Here is a 24,608-nt window from a genome sequence, read left to right on the forward strand (position 1 = left end):
GGAAAAAGAAAAAAATCTATGCATTGTTAAAGATACAGTATACAAAAAACACAACTGAAATATTTTCATTTTGAGGAAGAAGGAAACAATGGTTGCAAGTACGCAAGGAATCTGTGAAGACAACAGATCTTAAAGAATTGAACAGGTTAATAACCTCTGTCCTTTGAATGGGTGTCTCAGTGAACATGGCTAATGAATCAATGAAAACACTCTGCCAAACGCCCTTGACAGAGGGATCTCAGAGATTCTGTGTGAGCATAGATGGAGAGAGAGCCTTGTCAAATGCAGCACTGCGCCTCCAGAAAGCTTAAACAAGAAAAACAAACAAACAAAACAAAACACACATCACACACACACATCTTTGTTTTACCTTCCATCACAGCTGCTGACATTGAATGCATCGATTCTGGGTAGTGAGATGGGCCAAACTGTGTGTGTGTGTGTGTGTGTGTGTGTGTGTGTGTGTGTGTGTGTGTGTTCACAGGCTAATGCCCAAGCTAATATGTTAACTTAAGAACATTAATTAGCACAAAATAGAATTGCCCCTTCTTGCGCTTTCCTAGCAATAGCTGAACACAGTTGTCAGAGATGATGCCTTCATTCTGTCCTTCATTGAAAACACTTTAATTTAGCAATTTTCTAGTCATTAGGCAGTTAATACTAGAAATGAACTTCAAGCATTAATTTTAAAATGCCATGGAAATGAGAATAACTCAAGTTTCCCAGAAACTATTAAATCTGAGTAATATTCACACATTTAATCTAAGCTGCTCTAAATTTCAAACAATTGAAGAAAAAAATGATTATGAGATCTACTGTAATTCTGTAAGGTTGCAAGGAATACACTACTGAAGGTAGCAACAGCTTTAACATTTTATTAAATTGGTGTTTGTGTAGTTTTTAGTGAATCAACGAAGAATTATTTTTGTACCTAAAGCATCTTTTTTAAAGTTCCTTCACTCTGTAATCAAATTGCATGGTAACAATTTTGAATCTCTTAACTAAGAGACTGATTTTATAATTACGTTTTCTGAAATAAACTATTTTACATCAGAGTAAATACATATATAAAGTACAACGTGAAAGTGAATTGAGAATATACGTCCAGTGCGGTGCCATATAAAGATAGTCCTTAAGATATAGCCAGCTTAGGTATTGTAAGCAATGTACATTAGTATATCCAGGTCTACTTACTCTGCATTAAGCACTAATTCAGTTCTGTTATTTTCAGTATAAATACCTTTATACAGCAACACACTGTACATTGCAAATATATTCCATGAGAAACATATATTTCCTAAGGGCAAATACGGCTCTAAAAGATGGGTCAATTAAAAGCAATCTGGCCATCAGAACCTTCATTCTTGAAACAATAATTTGATTTCAAGTGCTTTTAATTTCATTTGCTTTTAGAAAACTGATTATGCCTCCCCACATGAAGCCCTCAAACATACCCAGCAAGTGTCAGTATTGAACTTCACTTGGAAAAGCACTGCCACATTTACCCTCAAATATTTCAAATGATGATCCCAGTGTAGTAATGACACAAACCCACAGAATGTCAATTACTTAAGAAGCTTTGGCACGGTTAGAGTGGGAACTGAAATTTCTTTAAAAATTGGGACATAGTTTGGATTTGGCTGGCTTGGACCTTGGTCCAAAGTCTCGATGATAGTCTGCTTCATATCCCTGCTGGCATCTCCTCTCACTGTGAGCAAAGCTGCAATATGGTCATCCCTGCCAAAAGAAAATGGCAAAACTGGCTTTAGTAAGAAACTCTGTAGAAATAATATTCTGTAAGAAAGATCACTTTTAGTTCACAATCCAGCCTTAGTGTGTACTTCTAATATATCTTGTATTTCTAGTATTAGAAGTACTTTTAAGACCTCAAGTACTTAATCAGATATATGGTCACTCAGAACTAGCTTTTCCATCTCAATGTAACACATTGTTACTACTCTTAAGACTAAGATGTATTTTATACTCCCAGAACACTGAGTGTAAGTAATTTTTATTATGCTAGTTCAGAAAATACACATTCTCTATTAGCATCAGTTTAAGAAAATTATTATATTCTAAAATATGAACAACATGAAAATATTTACATATAGCTACTTTGTAGTCCTGAGCTAATTCTAACACAATGCATATATAAAATTTAACTTTGAAAAGAGAATTACCTGATATCTGGGTATTTACTAACTAAAGTTGAAACTTCCAGATAAAGCAGTGAAGGATCCGTTAGTTTGATAACTTCTGCAATGGCTTCAATGATGCCACACAGTCCTTCAGTGTCTTCTCCAGATCCCTGCAAGATGAAAAATAAAACAAAAGCAACTTCTGCTCAAATCCATAAACTACCCTTAAATTTGTGTTTGTCTTGTGATCCTGTTTAGCTCCCCCAAACAGAGCTTCATAAAATAAACAAAATAGCTGCGAGTTGTCACCGAGACTTTTTCCTCTTCTATTTCAAGCTATTTACCCATTTTGACTTGCAATTTTATTTTAATAAACCCACTACCTATATGACCAACACCACCTGTATACGACTAAGAGCAAATGCCTAAAACAAGAATATAAGAAGAGGGCAGAAATAGCCCTCCTAGAATTACTTCTCTAGAAGACTCCTGCAGTGCCCACAATTTGCAGCCTGGGAATCTAGTGGTGTAATTATTTGTAATTTATGGGCTGCAAGGGACTTTACTGAATTTGTTCAGTTGCTTTTGGAACCTCTGCAAAATTCTGGATTCTAGTATCTTTTCAACAAGAGCTGATTCACTATCCACCATCTCTGTGCTGCTCATGTCGTAAGAGGTCTCTGCCACATACCCTGTTTTCATGGTCACCTTCATCTGATTGAAGGACTGTAATGTATTTATCTGATTAAAAGTTTGTGTAAAGAACACTATCATCACACTGCACCTAGGATCCACACGTACTACAGATTTCCATAGGGGCATAATGTTTATTATCTTCATTTTTATTCCTCTCCAAATACTACCTCCTTTTTTAAGTGGTGTCAGGCATTAAGCGGACATCTTTGAATTCTATGATCTTATTCTTGAGCAGCAGCAATCGACTCAGACCTCACCATTTCGGTGGGGTTAGAGCTGTAAGTTGGTGCATGTTCAGCTGCTGCTTCCTGGCTGTTTCGTTAGACCTCATTAGAGCCAGTTAGACCCCATTAGAGCCAGTTTTGCAGCTGGTTCTTGTACCCTACCAGCTCGGGAACCATGCAGCTCAGAAACTTATGGGTATCACAAGATCCTCTAAAATCTGTTCAGACTTCATTGGTATCTTCTTCCATTGGGAAACTCATCCTGCTACCCTTCACTTTCCATCAGTTACTTACATGTGTAAGTACACACATTCTCTCTGATTCAAAAGCCATTTAAATTCTTTTGCAAAGATTTTGGTGAAGTAACCTGTCAAAAGCCACAAGGAATACCAGGTTGACAACCAGCTGCTTCTTCCTTATCTGCAGACTTTATCCTAAATACACCAGCAAAAAACTCCTTTCTTACAAAAAAGATGCTGTATTTGTTCACATCCATCCAGTCTAGCCTTTAAGTTTTGTTAATTTGATAGCATAAATACTACGGCTTACTCATATGCAGACCTGATCTTTTCTGAGATTTGTAAGTTAGCCCTGCATTATCTTCCTTCTGGTCATTTGGCTACCAAGGCAACTTTCAATAACATATCAGCTAATGTATTAAATAGATATTCTAGATATTCTATTAAGTGGATAGTCTAGATATTCTTTTAACTCTTTCAGCACTCCCAAATTTCACATCACCTGTTCCTGACAATTTGACACTGTTCACTTTATCTATTTATTCCATAATCTCTTCTATAAATGCCTTAGAAACAGTTCTTAAAAAGAATCATCCATAATGAAAGATTCTGGTATAGGAGCTGCCCTAACATCTTCCACAGTGAGCAGATATGAAAATCTCACCCCAGTTTTTGTAGTTTTATTGCTCTGTGCAGTCTTTCCTCCTCCCCCCTTTTTATCCATACTTGCTTTCCTGTTGCTTATGCACTTAAAAAGAAAAAAATATATATAGTTTTAAGTGTATTTCATAAGTGGCTTCTCAACTCCCTTTCTGGTGTCTGCTTTTCCATAGCTTTATTTTGATTTAAATGAGGCCAACATGCTTGTGTTATATTTCTAAATGACACATACTACCTGATATTTAGCCAATTAATAGCTGTTTGATGCAATATCCCCCTATCCTGCAGGCAAAAAAAGTATTTTCTCGCTGATGAAATAATTGCTTTTTTTTTCTTTCTCTTACTGCTGAACATACAGGGTGCCTCTCACTGTGAGGCTACCAGAAGGAACTGCAGAAAGTTGTGCAAAACACACAGCAGTAGAAAACAGCTGCTTAGAAACGCTAACAAGGGTTCAGAAACTCCATCCAGGGCCTCAGCTGGGCATTCTTGCTATTCACAAGTTGTGTATTTTCTAAAATATCAGGTTAATCAGCACTACCTGAAGCAAATACTTACAGGGGCAAGTTTCTTAAACAGAAATCTAAACTGCTCAGCTTCTTTGATCATTCTTTCTGCACCTTCTTTTCTCTCTTCTGCATTCTTGAAAGATATACGTTTTAGCATGATTGCTCTGATGTATTCTACAACCACTCTCCGATGGGCCTCAGTAGTCATTGTCTGAAAGAAAAGGAAACGGTTGTGGATTATACATGTGACACTTGCAAATATAACCTTTATACTTAATATACATAACCATTAGATTTAATCTTTGAGGAATTATTAGGCTTTGAAATGTGAGTTTGTAATTCATCATCACTGTTTTTGTTAGACTACCACACAAATACTTCAGTTTTCTAAGAACTGAAGAAATACTTCAGTTTTCCAAGAACTGCTGCCAGAGGAAACTGTAAGCAACAAGTTTCAAAGGTCAGCGTAACTCCAAGATAAGGCTACAGACTATGGGTGGGTTTACATTTTTGTGATGCTAATGGAAATGAAAATCTGTCCTTCCTTCATGAAAAGGACGCACCAAATACCAGAAAGATAAACAACAAAAACAAGACATCTCTGACAGCATATGTGCATTATTTTGGAGAATAAGCATATCCAAAGACTATCATGGAAGAACTGTAGAATAAGGAAGATGACCTTAAAAGCGAAACTGAGACAACCTGCCTTTGTTTGCTCTTTAAGCCTTGCTTTTCATATCTATTTGATGAATCAGCCATCACAAAGGAGGACTCCAGGTCGGTCTCTCCATTCAGCTTTCCAACCAGGTCTGCACCATTTGCGCCCTGGAATGAGGCTGGTTCAGAAACCCTTCAGTGCAGGCTGGCAGAACCTGCAGAGCCGGTAGCGCCCTCTCCTTTCTCTCTCATCTTCCACTTGACTTTTGCTGTTCTCAGCTTCTCTTCTTCTAGGGGATAGCTACTAATGTCTCAGCATCCAGCACTGATGTAAAGCTAATGCTGAAGTTTGGGGCGGGGGGCAGGTGCTTAAATTCTAACATGAGGGGAGATCCTAAACACCACAAGATTTCAGTTATTTTTTTCCCTAAAGTATGCTGGGAAGGTTTCTTTCAATTAAGAGAAAGCCTACAAAACAGACTGTCACAAACCTTTTACAGTGTTTCAATAACTACAATAAATTTCATTTTCAATTAGTACACGCTTCTAATTTCAATCAAAATTTCAGAGAAAGGTTTCGGGAGAGAAAAAAAATTGCCAGTGACAGCCCCAGCTGGAAGGCAGAAAATGTGAACTAAGACCTACTATAGAGCAAAAACACAACTAATTTCAATTTATAGATTGTCCAGGGCCACTTTCTCAGCCCTTTTTCTACAAATTCAAATTCTACAAATTCTTCAGCAGATTTGACCCCAAATATACAAAAGAAGATTAATTCCACTGAACAGATTATGAGACATATGTAGACTCATTCCTCTGAAAAGTTAGCATACACAGAGGACAGCTGTTCTGTACTCCAAGTAAGAAAAAGAAAACTCACGCTTGGCCAGGGCGTTCACTTTGTATATAGTGAAACAGCAAAGCAGAATGAATGTAAGACCCAGACCTTTTCTGTTCAAGATAATGACCTACACATCAGGCTACTGTATTTTCTCAGATGCTCTGTTCATGTAGCTTTTAAAAACTGGATTTTCAGATCAAGATTAGCCAGGATTATTTTAAAATAGAGACCACAACCTACCACAGTTATAGACTATTCTGGGACTGACTTGACTTTTTTGTGCCTTTTTTCTGGGGGGGGGGAGGAGGGACTGAATATACCTGTAATTCCTCTGCTGAATAAGACCTTAAGAGTTCATCAAAAGAACTAAGTATGCCTTATGATACATATGCCAAACAGAAATTGCAAAATGTGGACTTAAATAAAATTACAGGATAGCAGTACTAGTTTCATAAGACAGAGTTTTATTTATCTGCCAGCTTTTAAGAAGCAGAAAAACACAAGTTGGTAAGAATACAGTCTTCTGGACTAAATCCTGTAACTCTGATCTTTCTTTGAAAATTTGGTCAAAATAGATCAGGAAAGCATGTTTTAGACTTTTGGAGTATGGACCTTACAAATATTTTTTTTTAATTTCCAGCAATGAATAAATTTGAAATTCTGATTTTTATAGTCTAGTTCTGAATTCTCTGAAATGCTCAGTTTTCAAAATAATGATATTCACAATTCTAAATGTATTTTCCATAAAATGCTTTGCACCTACCTTTTTATAGGGCCTTTTTATTTTTGCAAAGTCATTGAAATAATCCTCCACAGTGACACATATAGTCCCCACAGCATTAGACCCCATCAACCACTTCTTTGTCATCAGCTCATTGAGATGTGGCTGAAAAGATAATGACAAAAATGATAAGTACTTTTTTTTTTTGTTGATGCTATCTTGGTGCAGCTACAAAAAAAAAAAAAGAGAGAGAATTCTAAATTTCAAACATTTGGGACCTACCTTTCTTCAAAGGAAATATGCAGTTAGTGTAGAAAATGATCTTATTGCACAATCCAGCAGATCTATCAAAGTGACAGCCACTATAGATTACTGTGCTAACACACACACTGAATGCATATATAGACCAACTTCACTAACCTATTTTTTTTTTATACAAGTTCTCCAAAAATATTTCAATTCTCTACTTAAATAGCTCATGCTCCACAAAAAACCCAAGGTCTAAGAACAAAAATTAGCATAAATTCTGATGTATACTGGTTGAAACACAAGGCACCTTTAAAAGCAGTGAAATACTGAAACTTCATGCTCTCTCTTGAGCTGCTATTAGCTGTTCAGTTTTCCCTCTTTCATATGATCCTAATAAGTTCATATGCCTGTTCCAAACTTGGTGTCTTCTGCTCTTTGATTCCCTTTTCAAAATTACATAATGGGCAATACCAGTATTCTCAGTATCTTCTTACCCATATTGCTGTATTACTTAGAAATCAAAACTGATCCCCATGTGGAGAGATGAAGTGTTACTGATCAAATGACAAATAAAGATCTTGCTGAAGAGTTTCCCCAGAAAATTCAGATAAACAATGCCCTCACACCTTTCTTAAGGTGTGCATTATTCAAGATGTTCAGGTGTATGTTAAATTCAAAAAGCTATTACAAACAAAAAAGCCTGAGGCATTTTTCTTCCTTCTCCCATCTCTAATTTCAGTCCCTCTCCCCTCCCCTCCACACTCCCAATTTACTTAAATTATGGGAAAAAAAATGGGCAATTTTATACAACTATATTCTTTAGTGCAAAAATAAAAAATCCAACCTCTAAATCCATGAAGACTTCATCTAGCAGACTAGAGCATGCTTCTTTGGCAATGGTGTCTAAAATCGCATCCATGTTTGTATGGCTGCTGGATAATGTATCCTCCATTTCAACTTTCAAGTATTTTCTTTTCAGACTGATTATAGATTCTCTGTGACAAATAACAAGGCTTTTCATCATGTACTGAAGCAGATGCAAAATTTTATGGCTACTAAATTGAGTGCACACACAGAAAAAGACATGCTAGAGAGCCCTACTTATCCAACAGGCAGTAACTTCTGTTGCTTGCTTCGGAAGCTCTAATTCATTCTCTAGCACAATCTTCTAGGGATCATGTTAAACTATTTTTATGTCGGTAATAAAGTAACAGCTGCAGAGAAATAGTTGAAGGTGGTGTTGGATTGTTCAACTCAAACATTAGTAATGATTATTTCTTTCACTCCAGTTTTTCTACCTTAATCACCCTCTAAAGGAGGGCTGTGAGAGATCAAATGCAAGAGAAACGGCAGGTTCCATCCTTGATGACAAATTCTCAGAGCAATGGCATTTTGCATCAGGGGATTGATAAGAAGTTTGATTTGGCACAAGCAATGGCAATTACACTACCTGTGTCCTAAAACATTAACGTATTGAAGCCTGCCTGCTTTGTTCAGCCCAGCTAACTCTACCTTGGAAAGAAGGTCCTCGGGCGGTAGAGTATTACGAATGTAAAGGTACTGATTTTTTTCTACAACACTGAAAACGTGTGCAGACTTACTTAAACGTTTGGCAGTTGTTGATGATAGCAATCATGTATTGAACATAGCACTGAGGATACTGACGATTTTTAAGATGCTCTTCTTTATAGTACTGTGCTTCATCTCTGTACCTGTAATATATCCAAGGTATAGCATTAAATAGACAGAAACAGGTAATAACTAAGTACACACTGTAGGGCCAAATGCTCCCTAGTGGTCTGTAAGGTACTTTTAGAAATACTTTATAATGGGCTTGTTAATCATGCTGCATTTAATCTCTTTGCTCCAAGTACAATCTCTTTATCTAAAAGATTTTAAAAGGCAGCTGAGCTCAAGAAAGTGGTTTCTGTCTAGCCTCCCTTATTAGAAATGAATACCAATTAAAGATATAAAAGTAAGGAAGGGAGGGAGAAGAGAAAGGACAGGACACGGAAGAGGAAGGTCAGGAGCAGCCTGGCTGGTATGTGCATTATAGAAACACCAAGCAATAAAAAAAACACGAATAGGAAAAACAAGCATGAAAGTAGAGAAACAAAGGCAGGACAAAGCATTCAAGTTTTAAAAGTTTTTTTTACCTTGTTAGAAATGAATTCATTTGTTGAAGACACAGGAGGAGTACCTTTGTTTTCAAATCGTCATTTATCTGAGCTGCTACCTGAAGATTTTGCTCAAACATCTAAGTTAAAAAGATCTGAGTTATAAAGACAAGCCTATACCAATCGCTAAGCAAGCAAGACAGATTTCTTATATGCATTTTCTATTTAGAGACTCATTATCACCAACTTTCTCTATACATTTTTTTTTAAACAGGACCAATTTCCACTTACTAAGCATCCTCCCACCCTGGTATCTTCACAGATGTAGTTAATAAATTCCTGACAGTCATTAAGAGATAACACATTTTTTTTTCTGATATACAAAACAGTTACTTTTTGGCAGAAGAAAGAAACCAAGTTTCTACTCAATAGAAACTTGTTGTTTTATAAGGGACCAAGGTTCGTGGGTCATATCCTGCAGCAGTAATAAATAACTGTACCAGGAATTCCATTGCTCTCCCCTAAATGTAGTAAAAATAGTGATTTTGCATTAGTAAAGTATCAGATGCCAAAATTCTATGCAATAACTTGCAACCAAGCACCAGCTCTAAGTGACCTACAAAAAATTGTGTATGAGAAGAGAAGATTGGAGAGGAAAGGCATAAAAACTGAACAAAACATATGACCTATTTTTACTCTGAGATGATTTCAGAAGTTTCACTGTAACACATATCTCAATATTGCAGCCTTTGACAGTACTGATAATGAGCACAACAGCTAAATCAGACGCTATTTGTTTTCAATCACACACTTTAAGCCTGTTAGTCAACTTTGGTGCTAATATAAATGAGAAAGAACATAGTGAAGAACGTGGCGTAAAGACAAAAGAAAAAAATTGGAAACAGATGCAAGAGGAGGAAAGAGGCCATCTTTCTTTCCTAAAGATCTATAAAGAAAAAATAGGAAATGAATAGAACTGGCTTACATTTTATTTTCCTAGTTGATAAAGATTTAAAAATTTCCCATATCTGTCACTAATTGGGTGGTGCAACTTTATTTTATTAACATCTTAAAAATAGCTGCATTTTTTCCAACTTAAGATCTTCCATAATTCAGACAGTCACTGAAAGCAGTTTTAAAGTGAAGTAATGTTTAAACAGCAATTTTTTTTTGGATCTTTAAGAGAAATTTTTTCCACAGTATTCTAAGGTATTTGTGTAAGTAATGAATAATTTCTAGAAACAAACGCATGCCTTACTATCTCAGTGTCATATTAGCAGGTGACATTCCAGTAGCTTACAAACATCGTAATCTGGTAAATTCGCATTACAAATTTAAATAAAGAGCTATGCAAGAGTACTTAACAAAGTACAAGTATCTCAGTTAAACAGACTAGGAAAAACATCTTCTTAGACACACTTACTGAAAGTAAATTGAGTGCTTAAGCCAAAAGAAGCAAAGAAAATCTCAAAACAAACAAAAAAGAACTAACTACTCCATAGGAAAACAAATTGCACTTCACTACATATAACATTTTTCTCTTAGTCCATGCTCTGCTTCTGCATATTTTTTAGAAAGACTCAGTTATACCTGAAAAACAATAGCTGGGAGTGTAGTCTGATAGTAGCCATCCTGATCTGCTTCTGGTTCAGTTTCTTTGACCCAGTCTTTTTTATCCGTCTCCAGCGCTTTCCGTAGCCAACCAATAATGTTCGACTGCATTAAACAAAACCACCAAGAAAAAAAGATTATCAACCTAAACAAGCAAAAAAAAAAAGTATTTGGAATAGCAGCTATTCTCATAGTGAACTATGACATAGTAATATATAATGTTGACCACTACAGTGATTCCTACAGGGTGTAAGTATCGTAAGTTAGGATTTACATAGACTAAATAGGAAAAAAAATACCATACTGGTAAACAGGAATAATTTATGGAGGTAGCCTGACTCAACGTAAACCATGTTTTTGAACAGGAGCACTTCAAAGCAAGAATCAAATAAATGGGTTTTGCCAACTTTGGAAGCACTTATTAAGCCTCAGGCTTTATCTTCTAAAAGATTTTATTCAACAACTGAAAGGATTAGGGTAATACCTACTGCACAAAAATTCTCACATTTGCCTGTTGTGCCATTTACCTACATTTAATGAAACGGATGTTTGTTACTGCTGGCTAAAAACCAGATCTAATGGGTTGGGTTTCTTGGAACTTAAGCACTGCAAAAAAACACGACGGAGATGCAAAAAAAGCCTTTCTTCGCACAAAGCAGAGGCACCATACTGCAGTCACCAGCTGTTCTTAAAACCAGTCTAAACTGGTTTTCTGATCAACTGCATGACACAGAGAGCATGGACACCTTTGCAAGAGCAGATAGTGAACACTGGATTGTTTACCAAACATGTCACTGGGCTCTTTTGAATTCATTTAAAAATAAAAGTCTATTTTTCCCATGAGTGTACAACAGGTATATTCACATATCCTGCTTATGTAACGTGACCAGTAGGCATTTACAGAGAGTGCAAATCATACAAAGTCCAAAACAGGAGACTTTTCCTTCCCTAATGCTTTAAGGTCACTTTTTTGGGTCGGAACTCTTAACAGGATAAAGGAAGAAACTAAGTCGTTAAGCTTTTCCTGAACAAAAAAGGTGGTTGAAAGTCAGAGGTGACTCCTGACTACAGTAAGTGCTATATGTAAAGATGGTTCATATGACCTTAGCCATCATCTGAATGGATGTACAAGAACACCTATGAACAGGGGACTGCGCTGATGAGTGTGATATGCAAAGAAAAAGTTACTGTTAAGTCAGCCCCTTGAACATCTACATTTTTTTACAGTAAGATCATTATTTGCCACAACATTTTTTTCAAATGGAAGTGCTCCTCAAAAAAAATCTTAGTGCTTTACTCCTCAAGAAAACCAGGTAGTTTTATTGATATTTTTAAGGTGGTATATATTTAATACTATTTCCAGTAGGCAGGCAAATTTTTTGAAAAGAAAGACAACACCATCAATACCTGTTTTCATCTTGAGAAAGGGTTAAATGAATTCAAAGGCATTTTCTTAATCAGAGTAACTCAAGAAAATAAACCAGCCCTTGTTTATCCTAAAGGTAAGTGCAGAAAAATAAACTTGAAAGAAGTTCTAGTAAAGCTAATGTGAAGCAGAGTCTCTACCAGCAACTCTCCTGAACTTTAACAGTCCACTGATTTCAGCGAGAGAAATGTAAGGATTTCTTCCTACATCTGGGATGGATATAAACCCCAAAGGGTTACTATTTTCTAGCAGCTATCGGAGAAAAGCCCAAAATCTCCCCATGTAGTAGGACTCCTATACTCGGGAGGACAAGGAATGCAACAGAATTATGCAGGACAAGCAGGTCCGAAGTTCCACTCAGTACAATATCCACCAAGAAAATACTGCCTTTAAATCTTATCTTATAGACAGAGACTCTTCTGTAAGAAAAAGACCTTTTTTTTTTTTTCTGAAAAGGGAAAAAAAACATATACTAATTCCTTTACTCTACAGTTGTCTAATTTTCAGGGACTGCCAGCTGCAGTCACCTATCCCAAGCAACGTGCAGTCTTTGTATTTAAGATGCACTTGGAAGAGCATCCCCAAAAGGAAAGTAAACTCACGCAGAGGACAGCGAGGCAACTAAACACCATTAAAAGAATCAGTCTGGCAAACACGGTGTGTGAACATCTTGAATGCCTTGAGGAGATCACTCAGAAAAAAATGTATCAGAGGCAACTGTATATAGACCAAACAGCATTATTAATCTTATATTAGGCTTATTAATCTGATAATACTTTAATTAATAGCATTCTGCATTTGAAAGAATGTAAGTATAAACTCTGGAATTCTTTTCTTTCTAATAAAAACAGTTAATAAAATCTAAAAAGCATATATAATCTGCAAAGCATTATTACTCTTTGATTTTCATGATTTACATCTCTAAAATCTTCTGATTACAATTATCTATAAACAAGCCAGCATGCATATGAGGTTTGTAAAAGTGATATCAAGTTTCCATTTACAAAAATAGTTTCCTCTGGTGCAAAAAAAGTACTGAGGCACTGAGATAGCTATCGTTTCATTTGGAAGTATCTTTGCATTGCTACTACTTACAGTAAGCGTCGACATGTACTTGCTGAGAAGCTGGTCTACCACATTTTGTGAAATTAGGAGATTCAGACAATTTACATCCACTTCAGGAGATAGTTCTGAATTTCCCATCATCTCTGCACTGAGTTTAAAAAAAGACATTGCAATTTAATAATGAAGTTAAAATATTAAAAACTACACAGCTTTTTTTTGGCATAATGACTATAAATTGCAGTTTTCCATTATCTCTGTATGTCAAAATCTTTAATACAAACAGCTACTAGCTACAATTAAGTACATTTACAAAACTTAAACTATACAATAAAAAAGGATGTAAAAGCTATAGCCAAGAATATTTGAAGAAAAAAGTTACAAAAATATTTTAATTATATCTAAACCTTTTATAAATTTCTAATTATAGAAAATTAACTTATTCCTCAAAGATTTTCAGTGACCGAACTCCTGCGAGCTCTCCAGGCAGCCTTCTCGAGTAGCTTACTCTCCCTCCAACTCCAAGCCTTAGCCGATTGCTTATTCCACTCCCAACTCCAAACGTACATATAACAGCTAATGATCATCTTGACAGCAGCCTGTAGTGACATGTAAGAACACAATTTTTGAGCTGCCCTCTCAGGCTCCTCTTCAGAAACATAAGGCTGGGCATTTTTTTAAGATATCTTCTCTAATTTCCATCCTGTTCATTGGTGCAGATGTGGAAGGAAGTAAGTCCTCAGATACCTGAAACCAAGTTTACTTCACTCACCATCTCGCCTTCTTCCCAACATGCTACAGCCAGGTGGTACCTGCTACATAGCTTCTTTTTGCAGGAATGACCTTATTTTGATTTGTTTGCCTGGTAAATAATTGTGCCTCTGTTTTCACTCCCTATCTCAAATTATGTGGATGAAGAGATGTTAAACAGCTTTCAATCACCTAACTCAACAGTCACCTGGTTCTAGTTTTTGGTGGGAGATCAGGAGGGTAATTTCGCAACCAAAGACCGCTTTCCTGGAAAGTTAGTGATAGAAAATAAATGAAGAATGTGGGAGCAGGGCCTGTCTGAGCCATGCCCCCACAGGCAGGGAGAACTAACATTGTGTCATTTTTATGATTTCCATTCATTGTCAAGTCATTCCTCTGGCCTTCTAATTACACTGGATAAAAAGGAAAATGAACTCAAGCTCCTTCATCTCGTAGTTGCCTTGTGTTCATTAGCCACAGATCAAAGAGCTTGGTCATGGACGTAAGGATGCTGAAGGGGATGTAACTGGTTGTTTCTTGCAGGCAAGAAGAGCCGGAGGGTGAGGCAGAACTTGATAAAGCATCAAGTTCTAAACACAAAATGTATCTTAAAGCTCACTACAAAAAAAAAAAAAAAAAACCTAGAAAAGTCATATCTTTTACAGGTTTGTTTAGTATAGCCTAACCTACCAAGAGTTTCATTTGTCGAAACACTAAGGTTGAACAACTGCCAATAGAGACAGCAGAAGTGCACACATCTCAGACTCTGGGTCAATATGAGCTGGTGAGAACAGGATTATAGCTATAAACCATAAGAAAGCTATTATTTTTTCCAGAATAATTTGGCAGCCCTAGTAACCACAGGCCAGCACAAATTAAACATATGCTATCTTAACTCTTCTTATCTGCAGGGGAAAAAAAAAAAATCAGAACGCATAAGATGCTATATTAAATCACAGTAATCACTATAAGAGACAACCTTTAAAAATTATTCTTAAAGAACAAAAACCACACAAACCACCAAATCAATATATTATTCTGAGAGCGAACATAAAGAAGTCATTACATTCTTTCAGTTGAACAGCAATAAGGACACACAAACAGTCCCAATACCTGCTAAAAAGTTAACTGCACAAATATATAAGATTCAAGTCTGTTCTGCTCTTGTCAATACTTACCAATTGTGCAAATAAATATGAATATGCTTATTTAGTGTGACAGTAGCTTCAGACAACTGTATAACTGCAGTAAACTTTAAGCTTACAAAGCAACAAACAAACCACAATATTAGAAAAATTCAAAGAAATATTAAGGAACAATTTCTAAGAACCACAATACTTAAATATCAACAAAGTAAACTCTTTACTACTACCCACTTTGATAGTTTTATCTTCTTATATATTAATAAGCATCTATTAGTCTGATAATAGTTACTATTAATAGCACATTAACTGTGTTTTACATGCTACTTACCCACAACTGTTCCTAATAGAAAAGCATGATTCTTGAAAAGGGAATTACCTTACCTCTTGTACGTATTTAAAACCCAAGTCAGAAGGCTAACAATCTCATTTGCTTCCAGTTCTTCCGAAGCCAGCTCCTGCATGCGGATGGCCAACGCCTGATGGTACATGCTTAGTAATTTCTTAAAAATGTCATAGTGTGGGGGGAAACACTGATCCAGTAGGGTTTTGGCCACTAACAGATCATCGAGGACATATTTACGTATGATTTCTAGATGGCGCACGAGCCACATTTTGTCAGATTCCCTCGTGTCTGCCTGGGTGCCTTCGATCCGAGTGCTTACAGTTCTTTCCAAAATGTTGAACATCTTTTCTTTCCAGTTCTTGGGTCTGCCAGGTGGTATGAACCCAGTTTGTTTCTTCCGATCTAAGAGGCGCCTGTCATGTTTCTCTTCTCTCTCAATTATCCGGACAACAGAAACGAGTAGGGTCGGGTCTCGACGCACCGTAACGAGAGATCTTTGAACCACCATCCAAAGTTGTTTTGCCAGCTCCTCCGAAAGTTTCTGCATATCCCCAAAGTACGTATGGATGAGGTTCATGTCATGTGTGTTCTTGCTGTCCATACGATACTGCTCATACATTAGGTTATCCCGAGAACACTCTAAATCCATCAGTTTTCGATGAGCTTGCAGAAGTTCCCCTTGTTCAATCAAATCTTGTGCCTCCCTCACTATCTCAGGAACTGAAATACAAAGGTGAAAAAAGAATAAATGATGCAATCAAAGTACAAAAATAAACTTAAGATACTAACAGCATCAGAAAACAAATTGGAAAATAGCTGTAGCCATTCTTTTGAAATCATTTAAAGGAAATAATTCCCCTGTGTTTGCTGTACTGCTAGTAAATACAATATGCCTTTAAAAGTCTTTCCACATCTTTAATTCTAACACTTCCATATTCTTTATTACAACCACTATAACTGCAAATTGCTACTCAAATGAAGATCATAATGCCGAAAGAATACAGCTCTCTCTCTCTCTCTCTCTCCCCTTAAGAGGTCAGGGAACTCTACCATAAAACTTGCTGCAATATTAGCTTTCTTACTAGCTTATATTCATAAGGGTATTAATTTGTGTGACTTAAAAATAAAATCACTAAGCCTGTTGGTGCAGCTGCGGCTCCACATATACAATGAATACTGAATTTTAGTTCCCTCTGGAAGGAACAGTTTGCATGCCTAAGGCAGGAAGTAAGAGCAGGCAAAACTACCTATACTGCTGAGCTATTTAAAAGATTTTTTTTTAAATTCATGATTTGAGGAATTACATAGAAGATAAAAACTGAGAACAGGAAAAAAAAAAGAATCTCTTTGGTAATAGCAGTCACTCCATATTGCAGCCTGTGATAAAAATGCCAACTCAAGGAAAAGGTGCATGAAGGAACACAGTCTATGATGATTAATTATGGCAAAAACAACGCCTTTAACAAAAATACCTGTTTTGTTCTAAAGGAACTTAGAATCAATGACACTGTATAATGATCCTAGCTGGAGACCCTTCACACTCAAAGCCTCTTAGCAGACAAGAAAAGGCTTATATTTTCGATTCCATTTACCAGTATAAGAGGAAACAATATGCTCCCAATAACTCAGTACTGCGATGTAGAGGTTTTCTTCTTTGATCTCTATGGCTAGACGTAGCACGTAAATAGAGACAGAGAGCATTTTGATTAAATTGCTAATAGTACCTCAGTTCTTGCTGCACCAGATAGATACATTCTCACAGAGACTAACCAAGCCAATCTAGCATGTCTGAAAAAACAAGTGTTCTTCCTGTGTACATTTTATGAAAAAATATCCGAATAGAAGGGAATAGGAAATAATATATAAAATACTCATATAAAATGAAAGGCATATGCCACCTACTCATTTTCACTGTTCCATCAGAGCAAAAAAGGTCTGAAAACGACTTGTAAAAAGAAACATCCTGTCAAGGATTTTATGTGGTTCAAGATGCAATTGTAAATGTCCACCAAAAAAGTCTGCACAACTTTCTGGTTGTGTCCTGTTGTGCAGGACAGGGATAATCCACCTTTCTTTCCAAATCTTTACAATATCCATTATGTCACATTAATCATTTAGTGAATTTTTCCTAGCTGTGCAGTGTTGCAAGGAAACAGTGTCTCCCACGCATCATTTCTTTAGGCATCAGTTGATTAACAACTGTGCTATTCAGTTCTGAAGTAGAGACTGTGCAGTTGAAACTGTACTTGTAACATTAACACACATAGTCCATGAGTCCTGCCGTTCAGCCAGTTCTCAATGACACCTGCCAGCTCGCTCAGTACCTTTGGGTGTAACACTCAGGCACGCCCATAAATCTGTCAAATACGTCAAGTTTGCTTCAATTATCTCTAATTTGACCCTCCTTCACCAAGGGCAAAAGTCTTCCTTCTCCAGGCGCTTTCTCCTTTGTCTCCAGGGTCTGGCCTTAGCAGTAAGGGCTGAAGCAAAGGCAGCATTCAGTAACTCTGCCTGTTCTTTATCCTTCATCAGAGCACCCACCTCATTAAGCAGCAGGCCCATGTTCTCCCTCGCCTCCCTTTCACTGCTGATGAATTTAAAGAAACCTGAAACATTCCTTGAGAGGTCTTGCCAGATTTAATTCTGAGGAGGCCAGAGCCTTCTTCATTGCATTCCTCCCACTCTAAGCTCTGCCATTCAGCCAGTTCACAACCCACCTTGCTGTTCACTCATCTAACCTAAGTAATACCTACTAGGGTATTACATGAGACAGTGCCAAAAGCCTTGCTGAAGTCAAGATAGACAGCACTAAGTATTATGAGGAGAGACTGCTAGAGAATCCTTGACTAGAGATTTTGCTATTGGATATTTTGAATTTCTTTGCAAAATTATTTGCTTTCTAAAATCACATGTGACTTTTTATAAAACAGTATTATTGTATATGTAAAAAGATCTAAGATATGTAGATGTAAAAAGATGGAAAATAAGCAAGTGGATTGATATTTTGCTTCTGTATATGTTGCTTGAACGTTTTAGACTTCTACAATAAGTATGTTTTTCTTGCTACTGAATGCTAGCAAGCAGTATTTTCTTGTGACTTGCATTACGTCCAATAAGACAGACCAGCCTAGAAGTTCTCACAGAGCAATTCAAACTCAACAGGTATTAACAAGCTGCTAGCTACTTTTCCACATCTGATGTCCAGGTGATTTTTCCTCATCTCTTAATTCCTAGCGAGTTTTGAAGTTCACCGTGTTACCCAGTTCAGTTGTTAGTACCACACTGAAGTGCTTTCAATTTCTCATGAATTACATATAGAACTTTGGATTACCTGAGAAGATGTTTTTGAGATTTTCTACAGCGGCTGCCAGCTGGCTGTGTTGCACTACAGCATCCTTAACATCCTTGAGGTTTTCTATGGTGTTGATGCTCTGTCTCCAGTCTTTACTGACATCAATTAAAGACTGCTGAATGTCTTTTACATCATTCAAGGCATTGTGCAGTTGACTTAAACCTGTTCGTACCCCATCTAACTGAGACTGGATTGCTGCCTTGAATACAAATAGATAAAAAAAATCATTAAATATTATAATATCATAACATACTGACAGTAACAAACCAACAAGCCTCAGTAACGCTTCTAGAGCAAAATAACTGAGAAGATGATATTAAAGACTACTAGAAATATTTATGAGCATGTGAGTTTAAGATTTTTTTTTAAAGAGATTTTTTTGAAGAGCATGGACAACTGCTTCAAACAAAGCTAATGCAGGAGCTCAGAAACACAGATTTACCATCACTTTTATAAGTCTATTTTAAACTTGGATCATGGGAAAGTAGGACAGTGTTTCTGAATTTCCTTCCTTAGTTCAATTCAAAGAGGGATAACAGAAGATGATGCTGCACCAGAAAGCTTTGAATATACAGATCAAAGGTTTTTTATTAAAGAAATTTCAATTTTTGATTGACAGTGGAAAATGTTCTCTTAAAAATAAACTCTGGCATGGTTATTAACTCGGTATGCTAGGAAACCAAAACAAATTCAACTAAAAAAAAGCTGAATAGTTTTGCCTCACTGTTTAACATCAGCACCCAGATATAGGCCAACTGTGAGATTACTATGGCATGAAGAGAAGTTGCTGAGATGGATACCTAGAGTCATTACTTCATGAGTGTTACCTGTCACTATTTCTGATAGGCTACCGGCTTTGAACATCATTTCAGAGCACAGTACACACATTTTAGTGAAGCATAGCTAAGTGAAAGAAATCTAGTCAAATCCACAGCATACTGCACGGTTTTGTCTGGCTGTGTTGACTTTCCAACAGACACCACAGTGGCTGAAGTCCCCCACGAGAACCAGGGCCTGTGAGGCTACTTCCATAGTCTGTAGAGGGTCTCACTGAATTCTTCCTGACCAGGTGGTCTGTAACAAAAACACCCACAACACTCTCACCCATGTTGGGCTATCCTTACTGATAACCTCTCAACTTGCTCCTCACACATCCCTAAAACACAGCTCAATACATTCCAGGTGCCCTCTCTCAGAAAGCAACTCCACCTTGCCTTGCTGGCTTGTCTTTCCTAAAAACCACATGGCTATCCACGACAACATGCCATTCACGTGAGCTACCCCATTGTATCTCTGCTACTGCAACACGATCATGGCCAGACAGCCACACACAGATCCAATTCCTCTTATTTCCCATGCTGTGTGCATTGGTTTACAGGCATTTCAGGGAAGTAATCAAGCATGCAGATTTTCCAGGAGGGAATACACAACAATTAAAAACAAACAAACAAAATATCCATCACCAGGACTCAGTTTTACTTCTTTGCAGGTGACAGTTCCACATATTAAGCTATGGAATCAGAATCCTGCCTGCCTAATCTCTTTAGAGCCCCAAGGTTTAAATTTATGAATTGCTGTGCAACCACAATTAAAAGGAAGAAGAGTCAGGTATGTAACCTATCATCTAGGAGCTTTCCTAGAATTTGTATACAGAATTTCTTCACCGCAAGAAGAATGCAGAACTTCAGAGCTAAGATAATTTACTGAGCAAGTGCTAAGCAAAGGTGACTGTTAATATGCGTAAGTACTTAGGCTCTTTGTCCAAGTAGCTCTTTTTCTGCTTTTGGACACAATCCACAGGTACAAGCCTACAGGGTTAGCTAGTGCTGCTCTATCCATTGCTTCAGAGTTCTACTACCAACTGATTAACACAGTGCTCCACTAACTGCCATCAATCAGAAGTGCCTGAAGCAGTTGCATTCAACATATTTCAACAACTTATGTAATGCAGAAAGGAATATTGGGGAGCAGACAGGAATAGAAGGGTCACCAACTAAAGGAGAAGCTGATTTTTTGTTTTTGAGCAGAAGACTGTTCCAGAAGATCTCAGCTGCTTCATCTGTCCATGAAGATGTTGCACAACCACTTTCCTGTTTTTCTATTCTTTACACACAATTGACTTTATTATATCTTGATGGATCAAAGGAAAATGACAAAGATGAAATTATATACAGTCCCATGGAAGCATCAAAATATTCATACTAAAAGGTCTGCAACATGGTCATTTGCACAGATGAAGTAGCTGAAACCTTCCAAAGGCAATCCAGCATGAGAAGTCAGCAGCTCCAGCTGATGATCCCTTCTCCACATCAGATACAAACAACAAATACAGATGGAGAGTGTATTTCTTAAAACCTTCCCACATATCTCCTTCATTACATTAATTCTTATGGGAAAAATTGTTTCGCTATCCATTTAATTGGCAAGTATCCCGTGTTAGTACATGCTTCAGGAGTGAATTCTCAATGGTAAAGGATGATGCTACTTTTTGGAAGAAGTGTTTCTATAAATAGTTGATATTAAGACGACTTGAGGTAAGCAACAAGGGAACCTTCTGGTTATGAAGCGTGATACCTCATGTATTTAAGGTTCATAAAATTAGCTTTATGCACTGTTTGCAGAAGCAGCCAGTAGGCAAGTGACTGTGCTCATGTAATATCGATACAGAGTCAGAAAAAGAACACAAGCTACTGTGTCAGAAAGGGAGTACAGGCTATTTGCATGACTGCACTGTGGGCAGAAACATTCAGAGGGGAAAAAAAAAGGAAAAAAGGAGTTTTTTTTTTTATTTTTGATTGACGCCATTTTTTCCCTCAATCATATTAACACCCACTACTCAAAATATCTGAGTATCAGCCCAAGTCAGGTCAGACCAATTGCAATTGCATTTGCAGCACAGTGACCCTTTTCAGAGACAACCCTCCATTCAGAATTCAGTCGCTACAATGAAGATCCGTTAGCTGACAGGTTGTAAAGGATGAGGGGAAGGGTTTACTGATGAACTGCAGAAAATATAGGAAATATACGAAATGCTTGATACTTGTTAACTTTGCAGTAAGATACAGATCATTAGCTTGCATTAGAATCAGAACACATAAGGTTTGCAGAGGGGGACAAAGAGCAAAAAAGTCCATGTTTTCAAACTATCTGGATGAAAATATACAGGTGAAAAACAAAAGAAAAATAAAAGAAACACTTGTTCTGTATCGCGGACACTCAAGTTTATCAAAGTTCGTACCTTGAGTCGAGCTTCTACTGAAGCCTTCTTACGAGCTTCCCTCCTGCGGTACTGCTCCACTTTATCCAGCTGATCGGGGCGCTGAAGCATCCCAGCCACTCTCTGAACAGCAGTGGCCACTGCTTCCCTATCCATTTCCTCCATGGCTGATTAGGACCTCAAAATGCCTTCATCATTTAACAGTACTGGAAAAAAATATAAAACTTTTAGAAAACATTTGTATTTGATATGACACTTCAAAGCTAATGGCAGGAGAACGAATCCTGGCAACAATAACTGAGCAACTCTGCAGAAGAATCATTACAAAGTATTACAAACAGCAGTGAAAATATTTTTTAAAAATAATCAATTGTTTTACTGTTTTACATGTAATGCTTTTGATTATAGTGTTTCTTTTATATCTTCTCCTCTGTAAGTTTGCATCAATAAGCAAACTTGCAAGAAGAAAACAATGAATCTTCATTTTAAAATAAAGATTCTATCTAATTCTGAAATAGACTTGCCTATTAGAAGAGGAATGAGACACGAACAAAGGAACCTCATGTCAACTCGAGACAAAACTTGATTTTGCTGGAGCTGTGAAAACCACAACTCTCTTCAACAGCTCAAACTTGCTACCAAAAGCAGAAACACAGCTGCAGGAGCTCTAGACCTGTAGACTTAGTTTTAGAGCAGTTTAATTTATATTTTGGTGGAAAAAAATAAATAAAGCTAATATTAGAAAAAACATGGAACTGGCAAAAATCTTCTGGCAACAAAACCAGTTCTGTCCTTCCAAGTTGCTCTGGCTACTAATGGGAGACAAGATCCCAATTACTGAAAGTGCAAGTACATGCTATGTGTGGAACTCCACAAGAAACACATTGGGAGTTTGCAGTTCCTTCCAGATATAAAAAGTCTTTTACATCTTAAGTCAACTGAATGGGATGCTTCCAAGTTTTACTCTGTTACTATTATATATCACATTCCCTCAAATGCATATTCTTCTTTGAAAGTGACAGCTACTTAAAAGTCAAGAGTATATCCAATGCATCACTTAATCACCAAATCCATAATATTGTGACTCCACATGGAAGGCAGGAAACATTGTAATACATACTTGTGACGGATATGCATTTGTCACTCACCCCTGCCACCACTTGTTCCGTGACAATACTTCAACATCAGCCCAAAAATGTAATGAGTATGTATGCATAAAATATTTTAAAAACTTAGTTTTTCTCCTTCAATTCCAGATGGTCTGAACTGAAATGCCTGTCCTACTTTGATATCTTTTACTTTTTTTTTTTTTCTTTTTTTAATATTTAGGCTACTTAAGTATACAGGCTATATCCAAGGTTTTGAAAAAATTGACAGGTTATGTGTTTAATTAATACATTGACACATATTAAATAAATAGCCTTTGTACAGAACTCTCAGTTATTCCATGGAAGCCAATACACAGAACCCTATCAATTTTCAGTCTGGAAGTCTCATTAATTTGACTCTCTTTTCACTGTTTTCAGCAGAGGCAGGTTATAAATTTGTAATGCTACTTGAAGACTTTCAGCATCAGCTTTCCAGCATAATTTGTCATCTGATGAAGAACTAATGAAAGCCTTAATGCTAGCAGCCACATCCCTCCCTCCACCCCTGTTTCAATTTAATGTTTCCTAGTATTACAATATTTATTTTTGGATAACATCTCCGCAATTTTCACATCAATACGGAGAATAAATGTCTTGCATTTTTGCTAAACTGTAATAGTTTTAGCTTTATTAGAATTAGTTATTTTTACAATTTCATAGGTCTATGAAAGATTCCAGGCAAAGCAAACCCAAAAACTAGTCTCTAATATCCTATATCTCTATCTTAAGTTTGACTTTGTTTTTTTAGGATAAGCCTTCAGAAAATAAATAAAGACTACACATTTATACCAGAACTACTTCTGCAGTGTAAGCTCTTACCTTACTTCACCTCCTCAGCTTTGCAAACATCCCGTCACTTCTCTGCTAATAGCCCATTTTCCTTAACTAAGTTTGAGTTCCTACCTGACATTTCCAAGGGCGGGATTTATTGCTGCCCCTCGCACAGGAGCTCACGTGGAACCAATACCCTCTTTCTGCTTCGCTCAATCCAAGCTGTCAGGAACACATCTACAACCAAAACAACAAACAAGGAGGCGTTTTAAAATATGAATTTGTTACAGAAATAGTACATAGGGTATATAGTCAAACACTGAATTATTTCCTTTGGTAGCAAACCTGGCCCCATCCAGCTGAACTGTATCAGGTTTAACGCGGCGAGGCCTGGCTATCCAGGGCCACTGAAGGTGTCCCACGAAGGCACCCACGGCCAGGCGGCCTGAAGCGCTGGGCCCGGCCGCGGCGGCTCGCGGCCACGCCGGCTGCTCCACAGCCTGCCGCACAGGAAGCGCACACCGCCACACGGGCCGCGGCTACGAACAGCCCCGGAGCGACACGCAGCAACACGACGGGAAAGAAAAAGAAGGGGGGAAAAAAGGAGAGAAAAGGGAGAATCGGGGCTGCCCTGGCTGGGCTTCGGCTGCGCGCCGCCCGCCCGCCCTCCCAACGGGGCGCCCCGGGAGGAGCGGCGACCACCAGCCCGGGCCGCCCGTCGCTGCCCGG

The 24,608-nt window shown here is 37.4% G+C and overlaps 1 protein-coding gene across 2 annotated transcripts; it reads right to left on the minus strand.

Moving 5' to 3' along the window:
• Positions 1-870: 870 nt before the first annotated feature.
• EXOC3 (exocyst complex component 3) lies at positions 871-24,116 on the minus strand. Of its 2 annotated transcripts, XM_026038358.1 has the most exons (13): positions 24,012-24,116; positions 21,982-22,166; positions 18,723-18,942; positions 15,430-16,111; positions 13,187-13,304; positions 10,645-10,770; positions 9,094-9,194; positions 8,539-8,649; positions 7,782-7,932; positions 6,731-6,853; positions 4,516-4,677; positions 2,181-2,308; positions 871-1,737 (listed from the first exon to the last, which is right to left on the minus strand). In XM_026038358.1, the coding sequence occupies exons 2-13, from the start codon at positions 22,123-22,125 to the stop codon at positions 1,566-1,568; spliced, it is 2,238 nt and encodes a 745-aa protein (XP_025894143.1). In that variant the 5' UTR covers positions 22,126-22,166; positions 24,012-24,116; the 3' UTR covers positions 871-1,565. The 2 variants fall into 2 exon arrangements, with proteins under 2 accessions (XP_025894143.1, XP_025894144.1); XM_026038359.1 differs by lacking the exons at positions 18,723-18,942; positions 24,012-24,116 and having other exon boundaries at positions 21,982-22,040.
• Between the last annotated feature and the right edge of the window lie 492 nt (positions 24,117-24,608).

This window comes from Nothoprocta perdicaria, unplaced genomic scaffold, assembly GCF_003342845.1.
Source record: "Nothoprocta perdicaria isolate Ctin4 unplaced genomic scaffold, notPer1 scaffold_209, whole genome shotgun sequence".
NCBI classification, from domain to species: domain Eukaryota; kingdom Metazoa; phylum Chordata; class Aves; order Tinamiformes; family Tinamidae; genus Nothoprocta; species Nothoprocta perdicaria.